Raw genomic sequence first — 22,242 nt, 5'->3', positions numbered from 1 at the left:
CTTGTTGAGCCCGCCCAGCGGGCTCAGCAGGCCAATTAAGGGCCACCCGGCAACAGGTGACGTCACAGACTGCAATTTTATCTGTCAAGAGATCTTGACAGATGAAATATCAGTGTTTCACAGCTGTTTGAAGATGTCAAACACTGACAGTCTGAGTTCTGACATGAGTCATTCTGCACAGACTCAGTTAGAACTCTTACCGGCATTCAAAGCTGAAGGCTGTCACTTTTCACAGATCGCAGCCATTCAGCTTTAAGTACTGGCTGAGTGATGGGCTCCCGATGGCTACAGGAAGAAAGGCTGTGAAGGTAAGTACAGATAAGTAAAAGTTCTAGACACACCAAACACAAACACACTTACCTTTACACTCATGCACCCATCACTCACCTGAGCGCCAACATCGCGACCGCTCCAACTCCTTCAACCCGACGGCCTACCTGCTCTAAACCTGGCGTGGTTTGGAGCCGTCGGGAAACCCACACGAAACCCCTCAAAATAGGGATTAGGCTAAAAACTGCCTGTTAACTACCTGTTAGGCAGTTAATTGGCACTAATCCCTTCCCGCCTGGTTTCGGCGGGTCCCAGTGCGGGGCGGGTACCCGCCGCCCCTGAAACTTATATGGGGCGGGTTTTGGCGGGATGGTGTCGGGACCCCCAAATTCGGGATTTCCCCCCCCCCCCCCCCCCCACACGCCTGAAACCCCGCCTGACAGATCCGTGAAAATCTAGCCATCATCTTTCGAGAAAGAATCTTGAACTTGAATGCAATCACAGAATACCAATGAGGTAGTGTTTTCGACTGAATTGTCACAAGATCCTTAATATCTGATATCTGTACATTTATCAGCATTTCTCCCTCACTCATTTAAACTTTAAAACCACTTGGAGCCAGCCTGGAACTATTACATCAGTTCACTAACCCACTTGTGTTATTTGAGTGGAATTATTGGTTCCCGGGCTACTGTAGCTTGAAGTCTTAAAATGTTTATTTAAAATTTATTAATTCACATGGGAATTGTCCAAAGGAATGCCAATCCTACCAGTTGGAGCTGCTGTACATTACAGTGGAACACACTGTGACTGATAGGTAAAAGGGAAAAAATAAAAATGAATGTCACTGAAACAAACAATAAAAAAAAATGCACAAAATAAATCTAACAAAGAAAATGAAAAAGTAAAACAAAAAACATGACTAATATTTACCTAGCTGAGAGAGACGTAGCTATAAGAGATGCAGGAAAGCATTTCCGGTGGCACTGTGCTCTAGGTTGTACAGGCACCCAGTAATGACCTTGTACCATGGTGCAACACAAGAATTTCCAGGACAAGATGAAAATATTCCTAACTTGCCTCCAAATGCTTAAAATTCCTCTCTCGAATGAGGCTTCTACCATGGAACAGCGCAAGCATCGTACTATCCCAGCATAGGCACAGTACAAATCAGCCGCAAGACCTCTACCACTGATTTTCTGCTCCCATACCAGTCAAGAGGCAGGAGCAAACTTACAGCCCCTATGGTATTATTTTTATGAAACACAGCAAAGAGGAAACATACTTACCCTTCGTGGAAAATGGGCACTCCACTGTGATAAACACATACCTCTTCATTGCTGCCTGTATCTAGAAAAGTCTTCAGGGGATGGATGAGGGCAAAATTTGAAAAGATAAATCAGAAAACAGAGCTTAGGCTGAGTTAGTAAAAATACCCAACATATCTGAAAACATATTCCTCAAAATTGGCTCTGGTTTGGACTATTAGAAATGTAATTTCTCCAGAACAGTGACCAAACAGCAAACTGATAGGGTTCAATGTAGGGCGATTCTACTAGGCTGTATTCTTGAATCACCCATAAAAAAAACATGCAGTGAATAAACACATTCCAAGTCCTTTTAAATTGATAGCAAACCTGATTAGACTTCAATATAAATTCAAGGTAAAGTGAAATCAAGGTCACACTACTACAATTATTGCTTACTACCAGCGAAATACTAACAGAGGTAAAAGTGCTTAAAACATTAGAAGTTGGACTAGACCCAGTTTGATAGCACAGGGAGAATGACAGTGGACAAATCACATCAATGTCATCATGGTGCCAAGATGCTGCAAAGGCAATATCTATCTTACTGTAAAATGTAATAGGAGCCTCCTTTAGGCTAACACATTAGTTATTTTCAAGAAATAGATGAAGATCACATCAACTGTAGTTATGATCTGCATTTGTTGAAAAATAGCAAATCCTTTTACAGAATTAGGATTTACCATAATTCATGGAGAAATGAATCACCTAGGGAACCATTTCTTTAAGAAATTCAGATTGTTGCAGTGCTATTTTGGTAGTGACCTGGTGTCATTTTATTATATTCAAATGCTCACTCTGGACTGTACCCTTAATTCTTTGATCAGAAAAGGCAACACATACCATGAGCAATATAACACAGAAAGAATAAACAGCAGATTAACAGAGAAGTGCTAAAACTGCAATAAAAAGAAAATGGATACTTTTTGATAACAGGGTGTAGTTCCCCTTGAATCTGCTTACCTTGTTACAACCTGCATTTTTACATGTGGTCCCAATCTTTACTTCATTACTGTCCTCTTCTGTAAAAGAGACAAAATGCTTTTTTTAGTAACTATTCAATATTTGGGGGGGGGGGGGGGGGGGGGGATTCATGGGTATTGCAATACTGTGTGATTTTCATTATGCTGCTACTCCTCCCATTTGTGCCAACAGTAGACACTGACAATTATAAAAGAGAAGCCAGAACTTGCTCTTAATAAATTTTGCCACCAATAGGCACCATATATGTGTGCCAGTGCAGCCTTCGGTCGCCTGAGGAAGAGAATGTTTGAAGACCAGGACCTCAAACCCAGCACCAAGCTCATGGTCTACAGAGCAGTCGTGATACCCGCCCCCTTGTATGCTTCAGAGACATGGACCATGTACAGAAGGCACCTCAAAGCACTGGAGCGGTATCACCAACGCTGCCTCCGCAAGATCCTGCAAGTCCATTGGCAGGATAGGTGCACCAACGTCAGTGTTCTCGCTCAGGCCAACATCCCCAGCATTGAAGCTTTGACCACGCTCGATCAGCTCCGATGGACGGGCCACATCGTCCGCATGCCCGATACGAGACTCCCAAAACAAGTGCTCTACTTGGAGCTCTGACACGGCAAGAGAGCCCCAGGTGGGCAGAGGAAATGCTTCAAGGACACCCTCAAAGCCTCCTTGAAAAAGTGCAACATCCCCACCGACACCTGGGAATCCCTGGCCCAAGACCGCACAAAGTGGAGGAGAAGCATCCAGGAAGGCACCGAACACCTCGAGTCTCTTCGCCGGGAGCAAGCGGAAGCCAAGCGCAAACAACAGAAGGAGTGCACATCAACCCAAGCACCCCACCCACCCGCCCCTTCAACCACCGTCTGCCCCACCTGTGACAGAGACTGTAGGCCCTGCATTGGACTCATCAGTCACCGCAAAACTCATTTTTAGTGTGGAAGCAAGTCATCTTCGGTTCCGAGGGACTGCCCAAGATACTAAGAGAAGATATGCAACAGCCAATAAAAACTATAAACATGGATTAATGTCCAAAATGACTCACCTTTATTTGCTGCCCCATTGTCAGCAGTTAACTTGAGTTTTTCTAGTGCTTGCTTCAATGACGGTGAAACCTTTTGTTCCAGTTTTACCAAAGGGGTATCTGGACTATTAGAAAAAAATTGACATGTTCAATCCTTTTGTGGTTGTCACTTATGTGCACACTCAGTTTAATTCAGTTTTTTAAAATAAGAACTGACTCAAATTTTGAGTTCACTGGTTTTTTTTTTAAATATAAGAAGCCTTGGCAAGTTTTCCCAAGTGCAACTGCGCCACCAAGGACATTGACACAATGACCTCTCGAGCAGCAACAGGCTCATCTTAGGACTTCAAAAAACAATATCAAAAGTGATCATATCAATCTTCAGTCCTCGAATCACAGCCCACTAGAAAACAGGCCACTGGAACCAGTTTACAGCCAGAGGCCAATTTGGAATACAAGACCTACATTCAGAATGGACAGTGGCACCCAAGACAGAGGAAACATGGAAAGTATATAAACGTTTTTTTTTAAGTGGAAAAAATAGGTTACAATTAGAAATATGGGTTAAAACAATCAAAAAAAGGGTGAGCATATATAGTATCTAATCCTGCCCTAGATTTTCCTGCTCTTCTCCTGAGGCAAAGGATTGTTCCACACATTAGCAATGTTGGTTAAATGGCTATTTCTCAGCCTAGACAGCAACTGTTTGCAGAATATCAGAGGACACTGCAGCAGAGCTCCATTCTGTCCTCATTCAGCATCCACTCATAAATTTACCAGCAATGTCAATGGACAGAAATAGGAACCCTGACTAACTTTTCCCATCCCTAGCCCAACACAAGAAAAATATAACTAATATTACAGTAAAAAACTACTCCCGATCAAGTAACTTTATTAATATAATACTGAAGTTTGCTTCAGTGTCGCAACATTTGAACTGACTATTTTACCTGGCTGAGGATTAATATTTGGAAAAAAAAATCTTACTACAAAACCAAAAAAAGTTAAAAGGCCTTTGGAAAGCCTAAGCGAGGTTAAAAATAAGGCTATTTCAAGGTATATTAGATCACTAATCAAATTAGTTTAGCTATTATTTATACAGTCCATCAGTGTGGTGTTCTCTGTCATTTTGGAGAGGTCAGAAATATATTTTGGCATCCTCTACCATTTCTAGTGCATAATCCAACAGTAGAGGGCTCATTGTTCACCCTATGGCCCACTATCCAAGAAATCTGGCACAAGTTTCAGTTCATGGGAAGCACAAGCTCACCTATCGAAGCTGACATTTGTAGAGAGCACGACTAAAGAATTTTGAGAAGAAGCACAAACTGTAACTATACAAATAACAAAACAGAACTCAATTACATAGATTTCAAATGTTCACAATGATTTGATATTCCATCATAATTTTGTTTAAAGACATATCTTTCCCCAACAAACATATGAAGGTAGGATTGCATGTTCACTTTTTTTTCTTTTTTAGAAAAAGGTTTACCTTGGTCTTATAATTGCTTCAAATGGTCTTCGGCTCTGGTTAAACTTAGGTTTTAGCTCTAGTTCATTTGAGGTCTTCACTTCAGGTTGGACGGGCTCAGGGGGCTTTTCATTGCAGTGCTGTCCTTTTGTGCAACCCTAAAAAAAGAATTCTAGCTTTCAAACACAACAAAGTTGTTTGGTTTCCTTCAAAACATAGCCCATGTGGGATTGATGTCAAACCATTTCTGTAAAATGTAATGGTACTGTTACAAATTTGGGTCTCATTTTAGATAGCCTCTTCGTACAGTGGCACTGATCACTTCCGTAAGCGGTCTGAGCACCTTACATTTAGAGGTGTGCCTATACTGCCCAATATCTAACTATACAATAGCGTAACTCAGGAACGTAACAATGGAAACCTTGAGATCTGAACTGGATATTTGAGTCTTTCATACGTGTGCTTCTCCAATATTTTTTAAGATCAATCAAGAAAACATTTGGCAAGATGAGTCCAGATATAAAAATTAAACCATTTTATTTCTCAGACAGCAAGTGAGAATACAGAGCCTCAGTTCCGATTGCACTCCCTGAATTCATTTAGTACAACGTCTTGCGTAATAATAATTTAAAAAGTGAGCACGCTACCCTCTCCCACATCGGTGGGTTGGTTGCCTTGCTCAATTTGACCAAATAACTTCTGACTGCCCTCCTGCAATCTTACCTTCTGGTGAAAACCTATCCTAGTGGCTTTCCGTTTAAAAACCTGATGCACTGTGTTTCTGTCCTTCCTTATCTTGGTGTCCACAACCAAAAGGGAAGGCGTATGCCAGATAACCCCTGCCATGTACCCTGTACCAGGGACTTCCCAACACAGGGGTTGTGAGGTGTTAATCAACTACGGAGACATGTTAACAAATTGCTTACTGTTTTTGCTATTTGGGGAAACAACTTGAATACCTAGCTCATTAGTATTTTAACTACCTTTCATCTCAAATGTTTAAAAAAAAACTTGAAGAAACTTTGTTTTAAAAACCCAACATTTAAATGCCATTCTATTCCAAATCCTTTCGGTGGAAAAATGGTGCAAAATCCCCCAAAATGATGGTCACTTACACACACCATTAGTATTTTGTTTGCACTACTGCTGCTGAAGCTTTAAAGGACTCCGTTCTGAGCTGTCTGTAATTGTTTTAAGGTTATTTGCCATCAGGCTTAGGCTTGAAAACTTGGACCAGTATAGATAAGACAAAATATCTGGAGGTTGTCAATTGAAAAATGTTGGTTGGGCAGTCACACTCCCATAATCACTAATATTGATAAACACCAGCAGACTTGTGTTGAAATTTCAAGTTTCCAAAACATAAGCAAATGCCCCCTTTGGTGTGTCAATGGAACAGAGTTCTCTTGAAAGTGCATGATCCCAGGTGGTGACCAGGCCTTTCTCTCCCTTTGCTGGAGTAATATAGGCACTCTCTATCCTGCCTTTGATTTCCCCCCCCCTTTCCTTCCGTCACTTTGACTACTACACATCCATATATCATAAACCACTCCACCTATTTGCTTCCCATCAGTGGCACTTTTTCAGTCACCACCTTTTTAGGGCAACTAGGGATGGGCAATAAATGCCAGTCTTGCCAGCGACACCCACATCCTGAGAATTAATATAAAAAGATTCCTTTGTCTTGTTTGGGGAGAAATAAAATCCACAACGCTGTCTAGAGATAGCTATTAGTTGAAATTAACTATTAGAAACATTAATGTATGAAAACTTGCCAGACGTTTAGAATTATTTTGATTGCAGCTAGTCCAGAACAAATGACAACAACTGCTGTTCACATTGAGTGTGAGAAATGACTAATATTCTAATTGACTGACTATTGGAAAAGAACCCTTTTGATCTTGAGTGTTTACAACCAATCTTTGGAAGCACCAGAAAATTGTATTAGAGCAGGGAATTGTAATCTTCAATTCCCTACTATACATTGTCTATTTGCAGTGGACAGTCAAGAGGGGCTCTGTGGAACTTTGTCAGGGACTCGGTTCAAAAGGTACTGAAAAAAACTTTCTAAGACTCAAGGTTCTTTATTATTTTGAAAGTTTATGCATCATGCAAGTCAAATATTGCACTATAGTGTCCTGAAGTGGGTTTCTGCGTCTCTGCAATTATATTACCTGCAAATAAATTTGACCATTAGTTTTACCATTAGCACATCCCTGGTGCTTAAAACGATGGCAAAAGATTAATTGTTTGTCCTGTAGCATGCTAGCCCATTCATCTCTTGCATAAGTGTGCAAATTGTAGTTCGAGAGAGATAAGGGTCCACCAATGGAAAATATATTTTTGCTGTAAACCTGAGTTAAAAGTAAAAATTCTCTCGCAATGCCACTGAAATCACTAATCTATGACGATAGCATTCACCTAACCTTTCTTCATTAAAGGGGCAGAGCAGATATAATCAAATGCAAGTGCTTGGACTCAATGGGGGAAAAATTGGGTGAGTAGCGCCACCTGTTAGCGCCTAAAGAGGCAGTCAGTGGCTGTAGCGCCACTGGCTGCGCCTCCCGTGATATTCAGCAGGGGCGCTAATGGTGGCGTCAGCCATTTGCGCTGCGCCGCCACCGATGACGTCATCGGTGTGCGCAGCGCCCCATTTGCGCCCTATTCGCGATATTTGGTAGCGAACGCCGCAGTTGTGCCGTTCGCTACCCGCGCCCGGTTCACGGGGCATTACTGTACCGGCAGCGGCGCAAGTTAAGGTGGAGGTGCGGGGCGGCCACCTTTCTCGGCGGCCGCCTGCCAGCACCTCCGTCCCCGGCCTCCTGACCCCCCCCCCTCTGCGGCATTGCCGGCTGTTTCCCGAGAGCCCGGCACTTCTCCTTGGTGCCGGGCTCGTTTGCCGGCACTCGCGAGCGGGGATCGCGCTGTTGCAGGCCCCTCCCCCTTAACAATGGGAGGAAGGCCTGCAGTACCGCAGCGTGCCGTGCCGCAGTGTGGCGCTGCGGCACGTTGCGCTGCGATATTCAGTTTCAGCGCCCTAAGAGAGACGCGGAGCGCCTCGAGCCTCGCCCCGTCTCCCTCTAGGGGCAATGGAACTGAATATCTGACGATCGCTAAAGCCTCGAACGCTGCGCTAAATCCTGTGCTCAGGCGACTTTTGCGCCACTTTGGCGCCCCAACCCAATTTCTAGGCCAATAAGTTCAATAACTGAAACCAATTAGTCACTCTGGACTAGTGATCGTAAATACATTTAAACTTGAGCATAATAAAGTGACAAATTTCTAGTAGCTAACATCCTATTGTCATCACAAAGTAGCATTTGGTAAGTTTGGATTTCTTATCTGTGCCCCCTACTGCAGGCTCTCATGAGTCAGGAGAGGCAGAGAAATAAATCCAGTAAAGTAGTTTTGTGAATAAAGTGCAATCAGAACGGAGTTTAATTTTGTACCAATTTACTTGGTTATTGTTATTAATTCTGTTGGAACAACGGCACAGAACTGGGACCAGATTTTGTGTTGAAAATAGTGTTACCTGCATTTAACTTCTCATTTAAGAATATTTAAGGCTACATTAGCACAGTATTGTATCAGTATCCTACTTCTAACCTGTCATTAGACCAAGAAGCAAATGACTTCAAATGGAGGTACTAGAGAGGCTGGCTGTATTTAATGTAGAGAAGTCTCCAGGACCAGATGGGATGCATCCTAGGATGTTGAGGGAGGTAAGGGTGGAAATTGCGAAGGTACTGGCCATAATCTTCCAATCCTCCTTAGGTACGGGGTGGTGCCAGAGGATTGGAGAATTGCAAATGTTACACCCTTGTTCAAAAAAGTGTGCAAGGATAAACCCAGCAACTACAGGCCAGTAAGTTTAACCTCAGTAGTGGGGAAGCTTTTAGAAATGATAATCAAGGACAAAATTAAGTTACTTGGACAAGTGTGGATTAATTAAGGAGAGCCAGCACGGATTTGTTAAAGGCAAATCATGTTTAACTAACTTGAGTTTTTTGATGAGGTAACAGAGAGGGTTGATGTGGTGTACATGGACTTCTAAAAGGCGTTTGATAAAGTGCCACAGAATAGGCTTGCCAGCAAAGTTGAAGCCCATGGCATAAAAGGGACATTGACAGCATGGATACGTAGTGGCTAAGTGACAGGAAACAGAGTAGTGGTGAACAGTTGTTTTTCGGACTAGAGGAAGGTATACAGTGGTGTTCCCCAGGGATCAGTACTAGGACCACTGCGTTTCTTGATACAGGAAACTTTGTGCTATCCGGCACCCATGGGACCGAGCTACTGCCGTTTTTTTTAAAAACTCCGGATAGACCAGCGTCAATGTTATCAGATAGGAGCTTTTCATCGCAGTATCTGACCACAAACACTGTTGCTCAGCAACAGCTTGTAAACACTCGGCCCGTGGCTTGGAAGCGTCTCTGAAGCTGTTGCTAAGGTACAGAGACGCTTTCTAGAGCCTGCCGTGTCTGACCACAAACACTGTTGCTCAGCAACAGCTTGTAAACACTCGGCCCAGTAGCTTGGAAGCGTCTCTGAAGCTGTTGCTAAGCGACAAAGACGCTTTCCAGAGCCTGCCTGTGAAAAGAATGCTAGGAGAAAAAAAAACACCTAACCAAAACGGCTGCTGATTTCTGCCGTTAGATCAAAGTTGCCGGACATTCAACTTCCGGATAGCACAAAGTTTCCTGTATACATTAACTTGGACTTGGGTGTACAGGGCACAATTTCAAAATTTGCAGATGGCACAATATTTGGAAGTATAGTGAACAGTGAGGAAGATAATGATAGACTTCAAGAGGACATAGGCAGGCTGGTGGATTGGGCAGACACGTGGCAGATGAAATTTAACACAGAAAAGTGCCAAGTGATGCATGTTGGTAGGAAGAACAAGGAAAGGCAATATAAACTAAAAGGTACAATTCTAAAGGGGGTGCATGAACAGAGAGACCTGAGGGTACATGTGTACAAATCATTGAAGGTGGCAGGGCAGGTTAAGAAAGCGGTTACAAAAGCATACGGGATCCAGGGCTTCATAAGTAGAGGGATAGAGTACAAAAGCAAGGAAGTTATGATGAACCTTTATAAAACACTGGTTCGGCCTCAACTGGAGTATTGTGTCCAATTCTGGGCACCGCACTTTAGGAAGGATGTGAAGGTCTTAGAGAGGGTGCAGAAAAGATTTACAAGAATGGTTCCTGGGATGAGGGACTTCAGTTACGTGGATAGACTGGAGAAGCTGGGGTTGTTCTCCTTAGAGCAGAGAAGGTTGAGAGGAGATTTGATAGAGGTGTTCAAAATCATGAGGTGTCTAGACAGAGTAGATAGAGGGAAACCGTTCCCATTGGCGGAAAGGTCAAGAACCAGCGGACACAGATTTAAGGTGATTGGCAGAAGAACCAAAGACGACAGGAGGAAAAACTTTTTTACACAGAGAGTGGTTATGATCTGGAATGCACTGCCTGAAAGGGTGGTGGAGGCAGATTCAATCGTGGCTTTCAAAAGGAAATTGCATAAGTACCTGATGGAAAAAAATATGCAGGGCTACGGGGAAAGGGCTGGGGAGTGGGACTAGCTGAAATGCTCTTGCAGAGAGCCGGCACGGGCTCGACAGGCCGAATGGCCTCGTTCTGTGCTGTAACCACTCTATGGGTTGGATTTTGCCAATGGGGAGCTTTGAGGCAGGACTCCCACTTGTCTGGTTTCAGTCCCGCCTCCATCAACTTCAGGCCAACCCACGCTATTTTCCCTTGAAAGATTTTTGACAGATGAATTGTCATCGTTTGACAGCTCTGTGAAGCTGTCAAACAGTGACATTCTCTGTAGTTTGATGAGTTCTTGAATTCAAGACCTCATCAAACTTCTTTCTTTTGTAGAAATTAGACGGTTGTTGCACTGGAGAATGCAACGGCCATCTGTCATCTCTACCACAGAGGTGTGAGACTCTCCGCATACCCACCGATTGAAGCCTGCAGGAAGAAACAAAGGTAAGTACACTTTTTCTAACACTTTGCACTTACCTCAGATACTCACCTCTCCACACTTGCACCCATCACTCACCTCCACAGCTCACTTTTGGACCCCGCAGACCCACTGCTCGCCTCGGTGACCCTGGCGGGTTTCGGAGCCTTCGGGAAGCCCGCACTTGTGTGGGCAAAATGGTGATAAGCCTATTTTCTGCCTGTTAACAGGCAGTTAAGTGGCTTTAATCCTTTCCCGCCTCCAAGGAGACGGGACCCGGCGCAGGATGGCTACCCACCTCCTAACAAGATGGTATGGAGGCGGGTTGGGCACCTGCCCCCAAATTCTGCCATTTTCCCGGCAGTCCCGCTTCCAAACCCACTTCCCCAGGGCTGGCAAGATCCAGCCCTATGATTCTATGACATCAAACAGCAAAGGAATGAAAATATATCAGCTACACCTAAAAGAATCTTACCGCAATATTCAAGAAATCTGAAAAATCTGTAGTTCGTCGCTTACAACAAGACCATCCCTATGGAACAAAAAAAAACAAATACTCATTTTTGTTTGCTAAATTTTACTTTAACTACATTTCAGCAATTGTCACAAAATTCTACGTGAAAGTAGTAAAGTTTGTGACAATCACTGAGAGGTTGTTAAAACAACAGTTTTATTGAGCCCCCAAAACTCTAGCTTTGCCATGTGGAAAAGCAGACATAAAAGTTTACAGCATAAACATAAGTATCCTGATGAATTATGCGACTTAAATTGGTTATCTAACAAAATTGATACTTTATTCTTGGCATTTTTTCTTTCCACACAAGATCGAGATTTTCACCATTACTGCCTTTGATTAAAAGTCTTCGTGACGTTCCTTTTGTAACACAAGCTCCTCGCAAACAAAAAAAAAGGAACTTGCTTAGAAGAATGTCAGATATACATAGATATGCAGAATATTGATTTTGGGTGGAAAAAGCTTACAAATATGATAAATTCGGCTTTTGCTAGATTGAGTCACTTTGATCCTGATCTGTCAAACATAACTGCACTTATGAGGCATAATAGCTTTAAAACAGGAAGTACAGTTCAATGAATTAACCTATAAGCCTAAATTTTTTAAATACATCCACTCACTGGTATCTTCTCAAGTTGTGCTGTGTTGCATGCTCCAGTTTGAATTTTTGGGGGGAGTTATACTTCAGCACTATTTATCAGAATCATAGCATGGAATTTCTGTAGCCGGCAAGTTGCACTGAAATTACATGGGAAATATACACCAAAAATTTGATGACGCTGGAACACAAGTCCTGTGTAATAAACCAGCATGATTTAAACGTAACCAAGGTGGCCCCATGGAGCTAGGGTGGAGGGATGTGACAGAGGCACTAAATGCCACCTCCACTGCCCTCAGGAGGGCAGAGCAATGCTGCAGAAAGTTCAATACTCTCAAGAACTGGGAAGGTAAGACACTTACCACACCATTCCCATCCTGAGAACCTTCCCATTTCTCTTTGCAGTGTAAGATGACACACATGCGAGGGAGCAGTCGAAGTGAGATGATGGATCCCCTTTTTCAGACCCTTAAACCCCCTCCCTGTATAAGCAGAATGCAGTTGAGCTGCAGGGCTACAGCACCACTGTGGCTGCGGTGGAGGGAGAGGTAGGTGGCGATAGTCCACAGCCAGGTGAGGTCATGATATTTCAGTCTCTCATCAAATTTCTGCACATTTGGTATTTATTCACTAACTAGGATGTTTTATCTGTTGCCATTCACTAGCTAAAAAAACAATGATAGTACGGCAATGACAGCACTGCATTTCATTAAGTAGCTGACAATTTCTCTCAGAAGTTGGGCTGAGATTCCCAACAATGGATAAATATTTGTATAGGGTTCTCCACACAGAACAGTTTGAAAAGCAATTTGCTAAAGAGGGCAGAGGTGTATTAAAAAGGGCTGTCTCATCATTTCTGTACTGTGCAGGCCATCTACAAATGCACTGCAGCAACTCGCCAAGGCTTCTTCGGCAGCACCTCCCAAACCCGCGACCTCTACCACCTAGAAAGACAAGGGCAGCAGACACACTGGAACACCACCAAGTTCCCCTCAAAGTCACACACCATCTGGACCTGGAAGTATATCGTCGTTCCTTCATCGTCGCGGAGTCAAAATCCTGGAACTCCCTCCCAACAGCACTGTGGGAGTACCTTCACCACACGGACTGCAGCGGTTCAAGAAGGCAGCTCACCACCACCTTCTCAAAGGCAATTAGGGATGGGCAATAAATGCTGGCCTTGCCAGCGATGCCCATATCTCATGAACGAACGAATAAATAAAAAGATAGTAGAGAGAAGCTATTCCTGCATTACAGGAGTTTTGTTAAATGGGCCCTCCCCGTTATCTCGCCATGTTCCATGACAGGGGCTCCGCCCTCCCCTCATGAAGATTGCATCCCAAGAGGGACAAGTGCAACCATTCTAAACCTTTGTCTTTTGCTTCCCACAGATCCAGTAAGATCACCGTGGCAAAGGTGGAGGTGGAGCACAGGTGGAGGAGGGGGAGAAGATCTCGGAGGAGAAGGAAGGCATGTCCTGTCCACAAAAAGCATAACAAATCCAATCCGGCCAATTACCGCCCCAAAAGTCTACTCTCAATCATCAGCAAAGTGATGGAAGGTGTCGTGGACAGTGCTATCAAGTGGCACTTACTTACCAATAACCTGCTCACCAATGCTCAGTTTGGGTCTGCCAGGACAACTCAGCTCCAGCCTTGGTTCAAACATGGACAAAAGAGCTGAATTCCAGAGGTGAGTTGAGAGTGACTGCCCTTGACATCAGGGAGCATTTGATCGACTGTGCCCTAGTAAAATTGAAGTCAGTGGCAATCAGGGGAAAACACTCCACTGGCTGGAGTCATACCTAGCACAAAAGAAGATGGTTGTGGTTGTTGGAGGCCAATCATCTCAGCCTGAGGACATTGCTGCAGGAGTTCCTCAGGGCAGTGTCCTAGGCCCAACCATCTTCAGCTGCTTCATCAATGACCTCCCCATCATCATAAGGTCAGAAATGTGGGTGTTTGATGATGATTGAACAGTGTTCAGTTCCATTCGCAACTCCTCAGATAATGAAGCAGTCCATGCCCGCATGCAGCAAGACCTGGATGACATTCAGGCTTGGGCCGATAAGTGACGAGCAACATTCATGCCACACAAGTGCCAAGCAATGACTATCTCCAACAAGCAAGAGTCCAACCATCTCCCCTTGACATTCAATGACATTACCATTTTCGAATCCCTCAACATCCTGGGGGTCACCATTGACCAGAAATGCAACTGAACCAGACGGTTCACAACCTTGGAGTTAAATTTGACCCAGAAATGAGCTTCCAACCACATATCCATGCCATAACTAAGACCGCCTATTTCCACCTCCATAGCATCGCCTGTCTCCACCCCACCTCAACTCATCTGCTGCTGAAACCCTCATCCATGCCTTTGTTACCTCTTAGACTTGACTATTCCAATGCACTCCTGGCTCGCCTCCCACGTTTTACCCCATGTAATCTTGAGGTCATCCAAAACTCAGCTGCCTGTGTCCTAACTCGCACCAAGTCCCGTTCACCCATCACCCTTGTGCTCGCTGACCTACTTTGGCTCCCGGTTAAGCAATGTCTCCATTTTAAAATGCTCATCCTTGTTTTCAAATCCCTCCATGGCCAAGCCCCTCCCTATCTCTGTAATCTCCTTCAGCCCCACAAACCCGAGATATCTGCGCTCCTCTAATTCTGCCCTCTTGAGAATTCCTGGTTTTAATCGCTCAACCATTGGTGACCATGCCTTCAGCTGCCTAGGCCCTAAGCTCTGGACTTCCATCTTTAAAACTCGCCGCCTCTCTTTTGTCTTATAACACTCCGTGAAGTGCCTTGGGACGTTTTACTACATTAAAGACGCTATGTAAACACAAGTTGTTGTTGTTGGACCAGCCACATAAATACTGTGGCTACAAGAGCAGGTCAGAGGCTGGGTATTCTGTGGCAAGTGACACACCTCCTGACTCCCCAAAGCCTTGCCACCATCTACAAGGCACAAGTCAGGAGTGTGATAGAACACTCTCCACTTACCTGGATGAGTGCAGCTCCAACAACACTCAAGAAGCTCGACACCATCCAAGACAAAGCAGCCCGCTTGATTGGCACCCCATTTACCACCTTAAACATTCACTCCCTCCACCACTGGCGTACTGTGGCTGCAGTGTGTACCATCTACAGGATGCACTGCAGCAACTCATCAATATTTCTTCGACAGCACCTCCCAAACCCCCGACTTCTACCTCATGGGAACATCACCACCTCCAAGCCACACACCATCCTGACTTGGAAATAGATCTCCGTTCCTTCATCGTCGTCTGGTCAAAATCCTGGAACTCCCTAACAGCACTGTGGGAGTACTTTCACCACAATAACTGCAGTGGTTCGAGAAGATGGCTCACCACCACCTTCTGAAGGGCAATTATGGATGGCAATAAATGCTGGCCTTGCCAGCAACACCCACATCCCATGAATGAATAATAACAAAAAAGGACCCTGCCCTTTTCATTCACCTTCCCTCATTGAGCTGGTAGATTAGGGCCAGAAAGAAGGCCAAAGCCACACTCCTCCCTCTTGCCACCATCAGGCTTCACCAAAACAGAATCAGTCACCCAGTTCACCGATTCCAAGCATCGGCGTGGAGACATTAAGTGGACTGGCTGGAAAATTGTCACCATTATTGTTAATTTTATTTTTATCACCATTGTTGTCATTATTATATTACTGTATGGTTTGATATTACACTAAGTGGTGTCTTTACTCACAACACCATTGGGGAAAGCCAAAAATTAGAAGTGGTACTCCTGCTGCTGTGCCAGGACTAGCATTTCTACAGATGCATTGCCTGATTTGGACAACTGGTATAACCCAATTTCCCCAAGTACTAACATGGATATTTATCCCTTCAGTTGACCTTTTAAAGATAATTCAAAAATCTCATGTGGATGATCTTACATTGTCATTAAAAAGAACACACAGCATTTTAACGTTAGTTTAGCCAACAGCGGTACAAGAACATTCAATTGTTAGGGCCGAGCTCCTCGAGTCTCTTCGCCGGGAGCAAGCGGAAGTCAAGCGCAGGCAGCGCAAGTCAACCCAAGCACCCCACCCACCCGCCCCTTCAACCACCGTCTGCTCCACCTGTGACAGAGACTGTAGGTCCCGCATTGGACTAATCAGCCACATGCGAGCTCATTTTTAATGTGGAAGCAAGTCATCCTCGGTTCCGAGGGACTGCTTAAGAAGTTAAAATTCAATCTTATTATAGGAAACAGATTGCCTACCTTCAGCGCATCATGAAACACAGGTACACCAGGGTGGTATGTACAAGCATCTTCTAAAAAACAAAAAACAAAAAAAAATCAATTGCTGATCTGTTTAATGGAGTTTACATTATGTTAAGAAACAGCTGAACTAGTGGATCTCCAATGGCATTGATCATGGTAATTCAACAACAACTTGCATTTATATAGCACCTTTAATGTAGTAAAATGTCCCTTGGCGCTTCACAAGAGCGTTATCAAACAATATTTGACACGGAGTCACACAAAATATTAGGACAGGTGACCAAAAGCTTGGTCGAAGAGGTAGGTTTAAAGGAGTGTCTTAAAGGGAGAGAGAGAGGTGGAGAAGTGGAGAGGTTTAGGGAGGAAATTCCAGAGCCAAGGGCCTAGGCCGCTGAAGGCACAGCCGCCAATGGTGGATTGATAAAAATTGGGGATGCGCAAGAGGTCAGGGTTGGAAGAGCACAGAGATATTGGAAGGTTGTAGGGCTGGAGGAGGATAAAGAGATAGGGAGGGGCAAGAATATGGAGGAATTTGAAAACAAGAGTGAGTAACTTAAAATCAAGGTGTCGCCGGACTGGGAGCTAATGTAAGTCAGCGAGCACAGGGGTGATACAAGAGTGTTATACTGTGTAATGCACAATTCATTATTCTGCTAAAATGCAGCATTAAGGCCACAAAGTATAAATGTTATTGAGTAAACATAGACTCAGATGAGAGTTCTATTGTTATTTAGGCATGGAACTTTGAAGATTAGAATGAACTACTCTGTGGCATGTTGCAGCTCAGAAGCACCCAGCATTTTAACATTGTTTTTCATCTGTAACAAGTGTAACATCTAAACATACTGTTAAAACTAATGGCTCACAGGACACAGTGGAATGTATTTCAACCCGTTTAAAGGAGTATTTGAGGAGAGGAAACTCAGTGTGAAAGTAGTCCCTCCCAACTAAGGAATATTCTCTTTTGCAATGAAAACCCACCATTTCAGATTTTCCTATCTACAGAGAATCACTTCACTGGCATCATCCTCAGGACCATCAGTCAGCAGCTCCATAAGGAGTTATGGAGATTGCATTCTAATCTGTGAACTTTCTAGAGCTGCTTGTGGAAAGGAGAAAGAAAAAGAAAACAATAACATCAGCTCCTACAGCATAAATTTTAAACAATCTTTAACATTACTTAAATTTCATGTGGGGGTGGGGGAGTGAAGGAGCAAAAGGAAACTTTTATACTTATACCCCTCACCCCACAATTCCCATCTCCTTTAATTAAAGCAAGTCCTGGATTTTAATGTTAGAATCAAACTTTAAAATGAACTATAATGTTCTAAACCGTATTCCCCCCCACACACACATATTATATATATATATATATATATATATATATAATATACACACATATATACATATATATTCTATACTGTAGAATGTGCCAATTTCTCATAATTTGGTGCATGAATCAGGAATGCAATAGAAATGCCTTATTTCTGCTCAATCTGATATTCGCCTCTACTGACACATATGCAGAATTTAAACAAAATACATGCAGGCTGTCACAATTCACAGTGAAATGGACCAACAGCAAGGCTTGTGGTTATAGTGCAAATAATTGAGAAAATAAAACCTGACCAAGGAAACAACCACTTGGGAGAAAAAAAACAAGCATGCAGAGAGGTAGCTGGTTCATTCCATCAAATGTCCATGCCTAATTTTAAAACTTATTTTCCAAACACATATTTCCATAAAATCAGTACACAACGTCTTTAACGGGTTTGTGCTTTGGTGTCAAAAAGCCATATAAATCAGTGGCATGTGATTTTTCACACATAATAAAACAGTAAGAAAAACAAATTACAGTTCCAAGTAACGGTGTTGAATAGAACTCAGGAACATGTCATAACTTCCAAATTAAAGATAATTATCAGAAAATGTGCTTATATAAATGTTTTTTTCCCCTTTTACACTTTTATAGTTATGACCAACATATGGTGAATTCAAATACAGTGAAGTACAATCATGGTAATTTACAGAAACAATTTAATCTCCTACCTTGAAATTGTGGGACTATTTCTACTGGAGCAGGGAAGGTTAAGAGGAGATTTTTATTAAGAGTTTTGATAGTGAATAGGAAAAGACTGTTTTCTCTGGCTGGAAATCAGTGATGCAGGGTCATCAATTTAAAATTATGACTAAAAGAGTGAGAAGAGATGTTAGAAGTTTCTTTACATTGAGGGCTGTTGAAGCATTCAATGATTTGCCACAAGGAGTGTGGCACTCCTCATCTCTGTAATCTCCTGCAGCCCCACAACCCTCCGAGATATCTGCAACTCTTCTAATTCTGGCCTCGAGCATCCCCAATTTTAATCATTCCACCATTGGTGACCTTGCCTTCAGCTGGCAGGGCCCTAAGCTCTCGAATTACCTATCTAAACCTCTCCGCCTCTCTACCTCTCTTTCCTCCTTTAAGACATTCCTTAAAGCCTACCTCTATGACCAATCTGCCCTAATATCTCCTTATGTGGCTCAGTGTCAAATTTTGTTTTATAACGCTCCAGTAAAGCACCTTGGGACATTTTACAAGTTGTTGTTGTGGCAGTGACCATTACATCTTTGAGGGTAAATTGGATAAATACCTGTAGAAGAAGATGCAAAGACATAGGGAAGAGAGTGGGGCAGTGGTATTAATTTTGGATTGCTCCAGCAAAGAGCCCGCAGACACACGATGGGCCAAATGGTTTCTTTCTGTGCTGTAAGCTCCTACAGATCCCACAGTATCGTGGTACAATTTTCATATTACAGCAACACAATCTCAGTTTTTTTAACTAACAGATCCAGCATTTCTTGCCATGCTCAAATAAGGAGTGAAAATAGTTAAAATCAAAATTATACTTCCTCGATGTTACCTCACTAATATGATAAACTGCTGCTCCCCTAAAGATTATAGATAGGTGAGTGTACTTACAAGGTAGTATTATCATCAAGAGATCCAGATGCTATTATAAATGAATCATCTAAACTCCAAAATCAGATTACAGCCGTATTATTTTAGGCCTTTTAATACACTATATATGAAGCACAAGGCATCATTTTTATTCAGGCGGTGACATCGACCATCAGGACAGCCAAATGCACAGATCTGCCAAGTGTAACTCATTGAGAGCAAGCATTCACTTTTGTTTAACAATGTGGTCTATTATGATGCATGTCGCTTAAAAATAGGCACTCCACATATTTACATGAGTTTGCAATCTGTGTCAACCATGCTGATCATAAATAAGACAGATTAATGAGTGTCTAGTTATGATACAGGGCTAGCAACCTAAGAGATTGTAAGGCCAAATTTACCTGAGCTAATTTACCCGAGCTAATTAACCCGAGCTAATTATTACCCTATCAGCTTCTTCCTCAAAGTGATGAAGGAGTCACCAATGGTGCCATTAAGCGACACCTACTTGTGAATAACCTGCTCGACGATGCTTAATTGATGTTCTGTAAGAACCACTCAGCTCCTGACCTCATCCAGAGGTGGACACAAGAGCTGAATGTCAAAGAGGCAAGAGTAACTGCCCTTGACATCAAGACAGCATTCAATCCAGGATAGCAACAAGAAGCCATGGCAAATTTGAAGCTAATGGGGGCCAAGAGGAAAAATCTCTAGTGATTGGAGTCATACCTGGCACAAAGAAAGATGGTTGTGGCTGCCAGAGGTCAATCATCACAGCCCAGGTAACGCTGAGTTCCTCAGGGCAGCATCCATCTTCAGCTGGTTCATCAATAACCTTCCTGCCATCATGAGGGTAGGACAAGGGTTTTCACTTTCTCCACTGTTGACAGCTGCAACGTGTCATTGACATGTGATGACATCTCTTCTGACACAATCAGCTTAAATTTATTGACTGATGGTAAAAAGTTAATTTGGAGAAATAACATAATCAAGAGATCTTATTTTCAGCATCCGACTCAGCGTTGGGGATTAACCAGCCACTCATTTTGGACTTTATCCCTCTGTTTGCATTACTTTCTTCATCCACTAATTATCTTTTATAAATTACTAATAATCAGGGCTGCACACATCAGGGAAATATTAAGAATGGCATTTAGAGTCATTGCATAAATCTCCTGTGGCACTGCACCCAGGGAAATAAGACCAAGTGTAGTATTCAAATGATGTAGGATTAGAGGCAAGGGGAAAACTGAACTAGGGCATGTAGATATAATTCAGTATCTATTTCACAAATCAAACATTTTGTCCTTATTTCTGTATTCTGGTGGTGCTGGTGGAGGTGTAATTATGGCATAGCAAGTTTACATAAGTAATTTTCATTAAAAATGTAGATATACATTTCCTTCATTACAACAGTAACTATTTAAGGTGATTGGCAGAACAACCAAAGGCGACATGAAGAAAAACTTTTTTACGCAGAGAGTTGTTATGATCTGGAATCCACTGCCTGAAAGGGTGGTTGAGGTAGATTCAATTGTGGCTTTCAAAAGAGAATTGGATAAATACCTGAAGGAAAAAAACTGCAGGTCTACGGGGAAAGGGCAGGGGAGTGGGACTAGCTGAAGTGCTCTTACAGAGAGCTGGCATGGACTCGACAGGTCAAATGGGCTCCTTCTGTGCTGTAACCATTATATGATTCTACACTTTAAAAGTACTTAATTGGCTGTAAAGCACTTTGAGATGTCCTGAAGTTGTGAAAGGCGCTATATAAATGCAAGTCTTTTTATAGAATTCATAATGATTGACAGAAAGCGCAGAGACCTAAAATTTTTACGAAATTATATACAATGACCAGAGTTTTTAAAAATTCAGACATGGGATGTGGGTGTCGCTGGTGAGGTCAGCATTTATTGCCCATCCCTAATTGTCCTCGAGAAGATGGTGGTAAGCCACCTTCTTGAACCGCTGCAGTCCGTGCGATGAAGGTACCCCCCACAGGGCTGTTTGGGAGGGAGTTAAAACATAATTTAAACCAAAACTGACTAAATGCTGCTCTGGTTTACTTTGATGAGCAACATAAGAAATGCGAAGATGAACCGAAGCAAACCAAAGGGAGGTGCTTCCGGCTCGGAGACGGGTTGCACTGATGTCCGGGCCCTCACCAGCATCCGCTGAGCCCCGGCCCCGCATCACACCATTCAAATCATTGGAACTCGTGCTCTCATCACAAGGGCAGGAGTAGGTAGGCCTAATAACATCGTCTTACCATCGCTGTTTTTGTCGGGATCAAAACGCTGTCCGCAGCCTTTGTTGTAACACAGGACAGACATTACCCTGCCGAATGTCTAAGAATGAACCTTAAACCAAACCCGACCACCCCTCTCCACACTCGGAGATTGAGCAACTACCGGCGGCACGACCTCGACTCTTCGGCTGTCTCCGGAAACTCTCGGCTCCTTCCGCGTACATTCGGGCCGTCCCTCTGCGCATGGGCAGAGAGCCGAGGGAGGAATAGCTCGGCATGTTGTCGAAGCTTGTCTAGGAGCCTGGAGCGTGTCCCGAGCTGGAAGGATTCATCCGTCAGGGGCTCATGGTCATTGTGTCAGTCTGAAAGTTGTACAATGCATTGATGTCGTGGCTTCTGTGTTCTGAACACAGTAGTGTTTGCTAAACTAATTTCTTAACGAATGGTGTTTGGTTGGTTTTTAGTTACAGGGCTGACAGCTTTGGAGGAACTAAATTAGGGCAAAGAAAATATCTTTCTGCCCAGAGAAGTTAATCCCACTTAATACGTGTTTACGTGTTTGGGGGCGGGGTGGTGCCAAACACAAGTGATGGTCTTTATTGGGTTAAATTACTGCTCTTGTGTATAGGTGGCATAAGTTCAAATTTTGCAGATGAC

General features: G+C 43.2%; 1 protein-coding gene across 3 annotated transcripts in view; it reads right to left on the bottom strand.

Annotated features, from left to right (window-relative positions):
• The window catches only part of LOC147111689 (cysteine and histidine-rich domain-containing protein 1-like), a 38,338-nt gene extending 16,507 nt beyond the window's left edge, over positions 1-21,831 (bottom strand). Inside the window, exons 1-8 of one of the 3 annotated variants that reach the window (XM_085998796.1) lie at positions 21,607-21,831; positions 20,070-20,292; positions 16,394-16,446; positions 11,502-11,558; positions 5,075-5,211; positions 3,601-3,704; positions 2,541-2,599; positions 1,560-1,630 (exon numbers count right to left, since the gene is read on the bottom strand). In XM_085998796.1, coding sequence (XP_085854922.1) covers positions 1,560-1,630; positions 2,541-2,599; positions 3,601-3,704; positions 5,075-5,211; positions 11,502-11,558; positions 16,394-16,446; positions 20,070-20,112 — 524 coding nt within the window. In that variant the 5' untranslated portion in view covers positions 20,113-20,292; positions 21,607-21,831. The remainder of the gene's footprint in view (positions 1-1,559; positions 1,631-2,540; positions 2,600-3,600; positions 3,705-5,074; positions 5,212-11,501; positions 11,559-16,393; positions 16,447-20,069; positions 20,293-21,606) is intronic. The other 2 variants (XM_085998795.1, XM_085998797.1) reach the window with 2 other exon arrangements.
• Positions 21,832-22,242: the final 411 nt, after the last annotated feature.

Source organism: Somniosus microcephalus, chromosome 10, assembly GCF_052327205.1.
Source record: "Somniosus microcephalus isolate GS21.2 chromosome 10, FLI_Smic_1.0, whole genome shotgun sequence".
NCBI classification, from domain to species: domain Eukaryota; kingdom Metazoa; phylum Chordata; class Chondrichthyes; order Squaliformes; family Somniosidae; genus Somniosus; species Somniosus microcephalus.
This window is presented reverse-complemented; position numbering and strand designations above follow the sequence as displayed.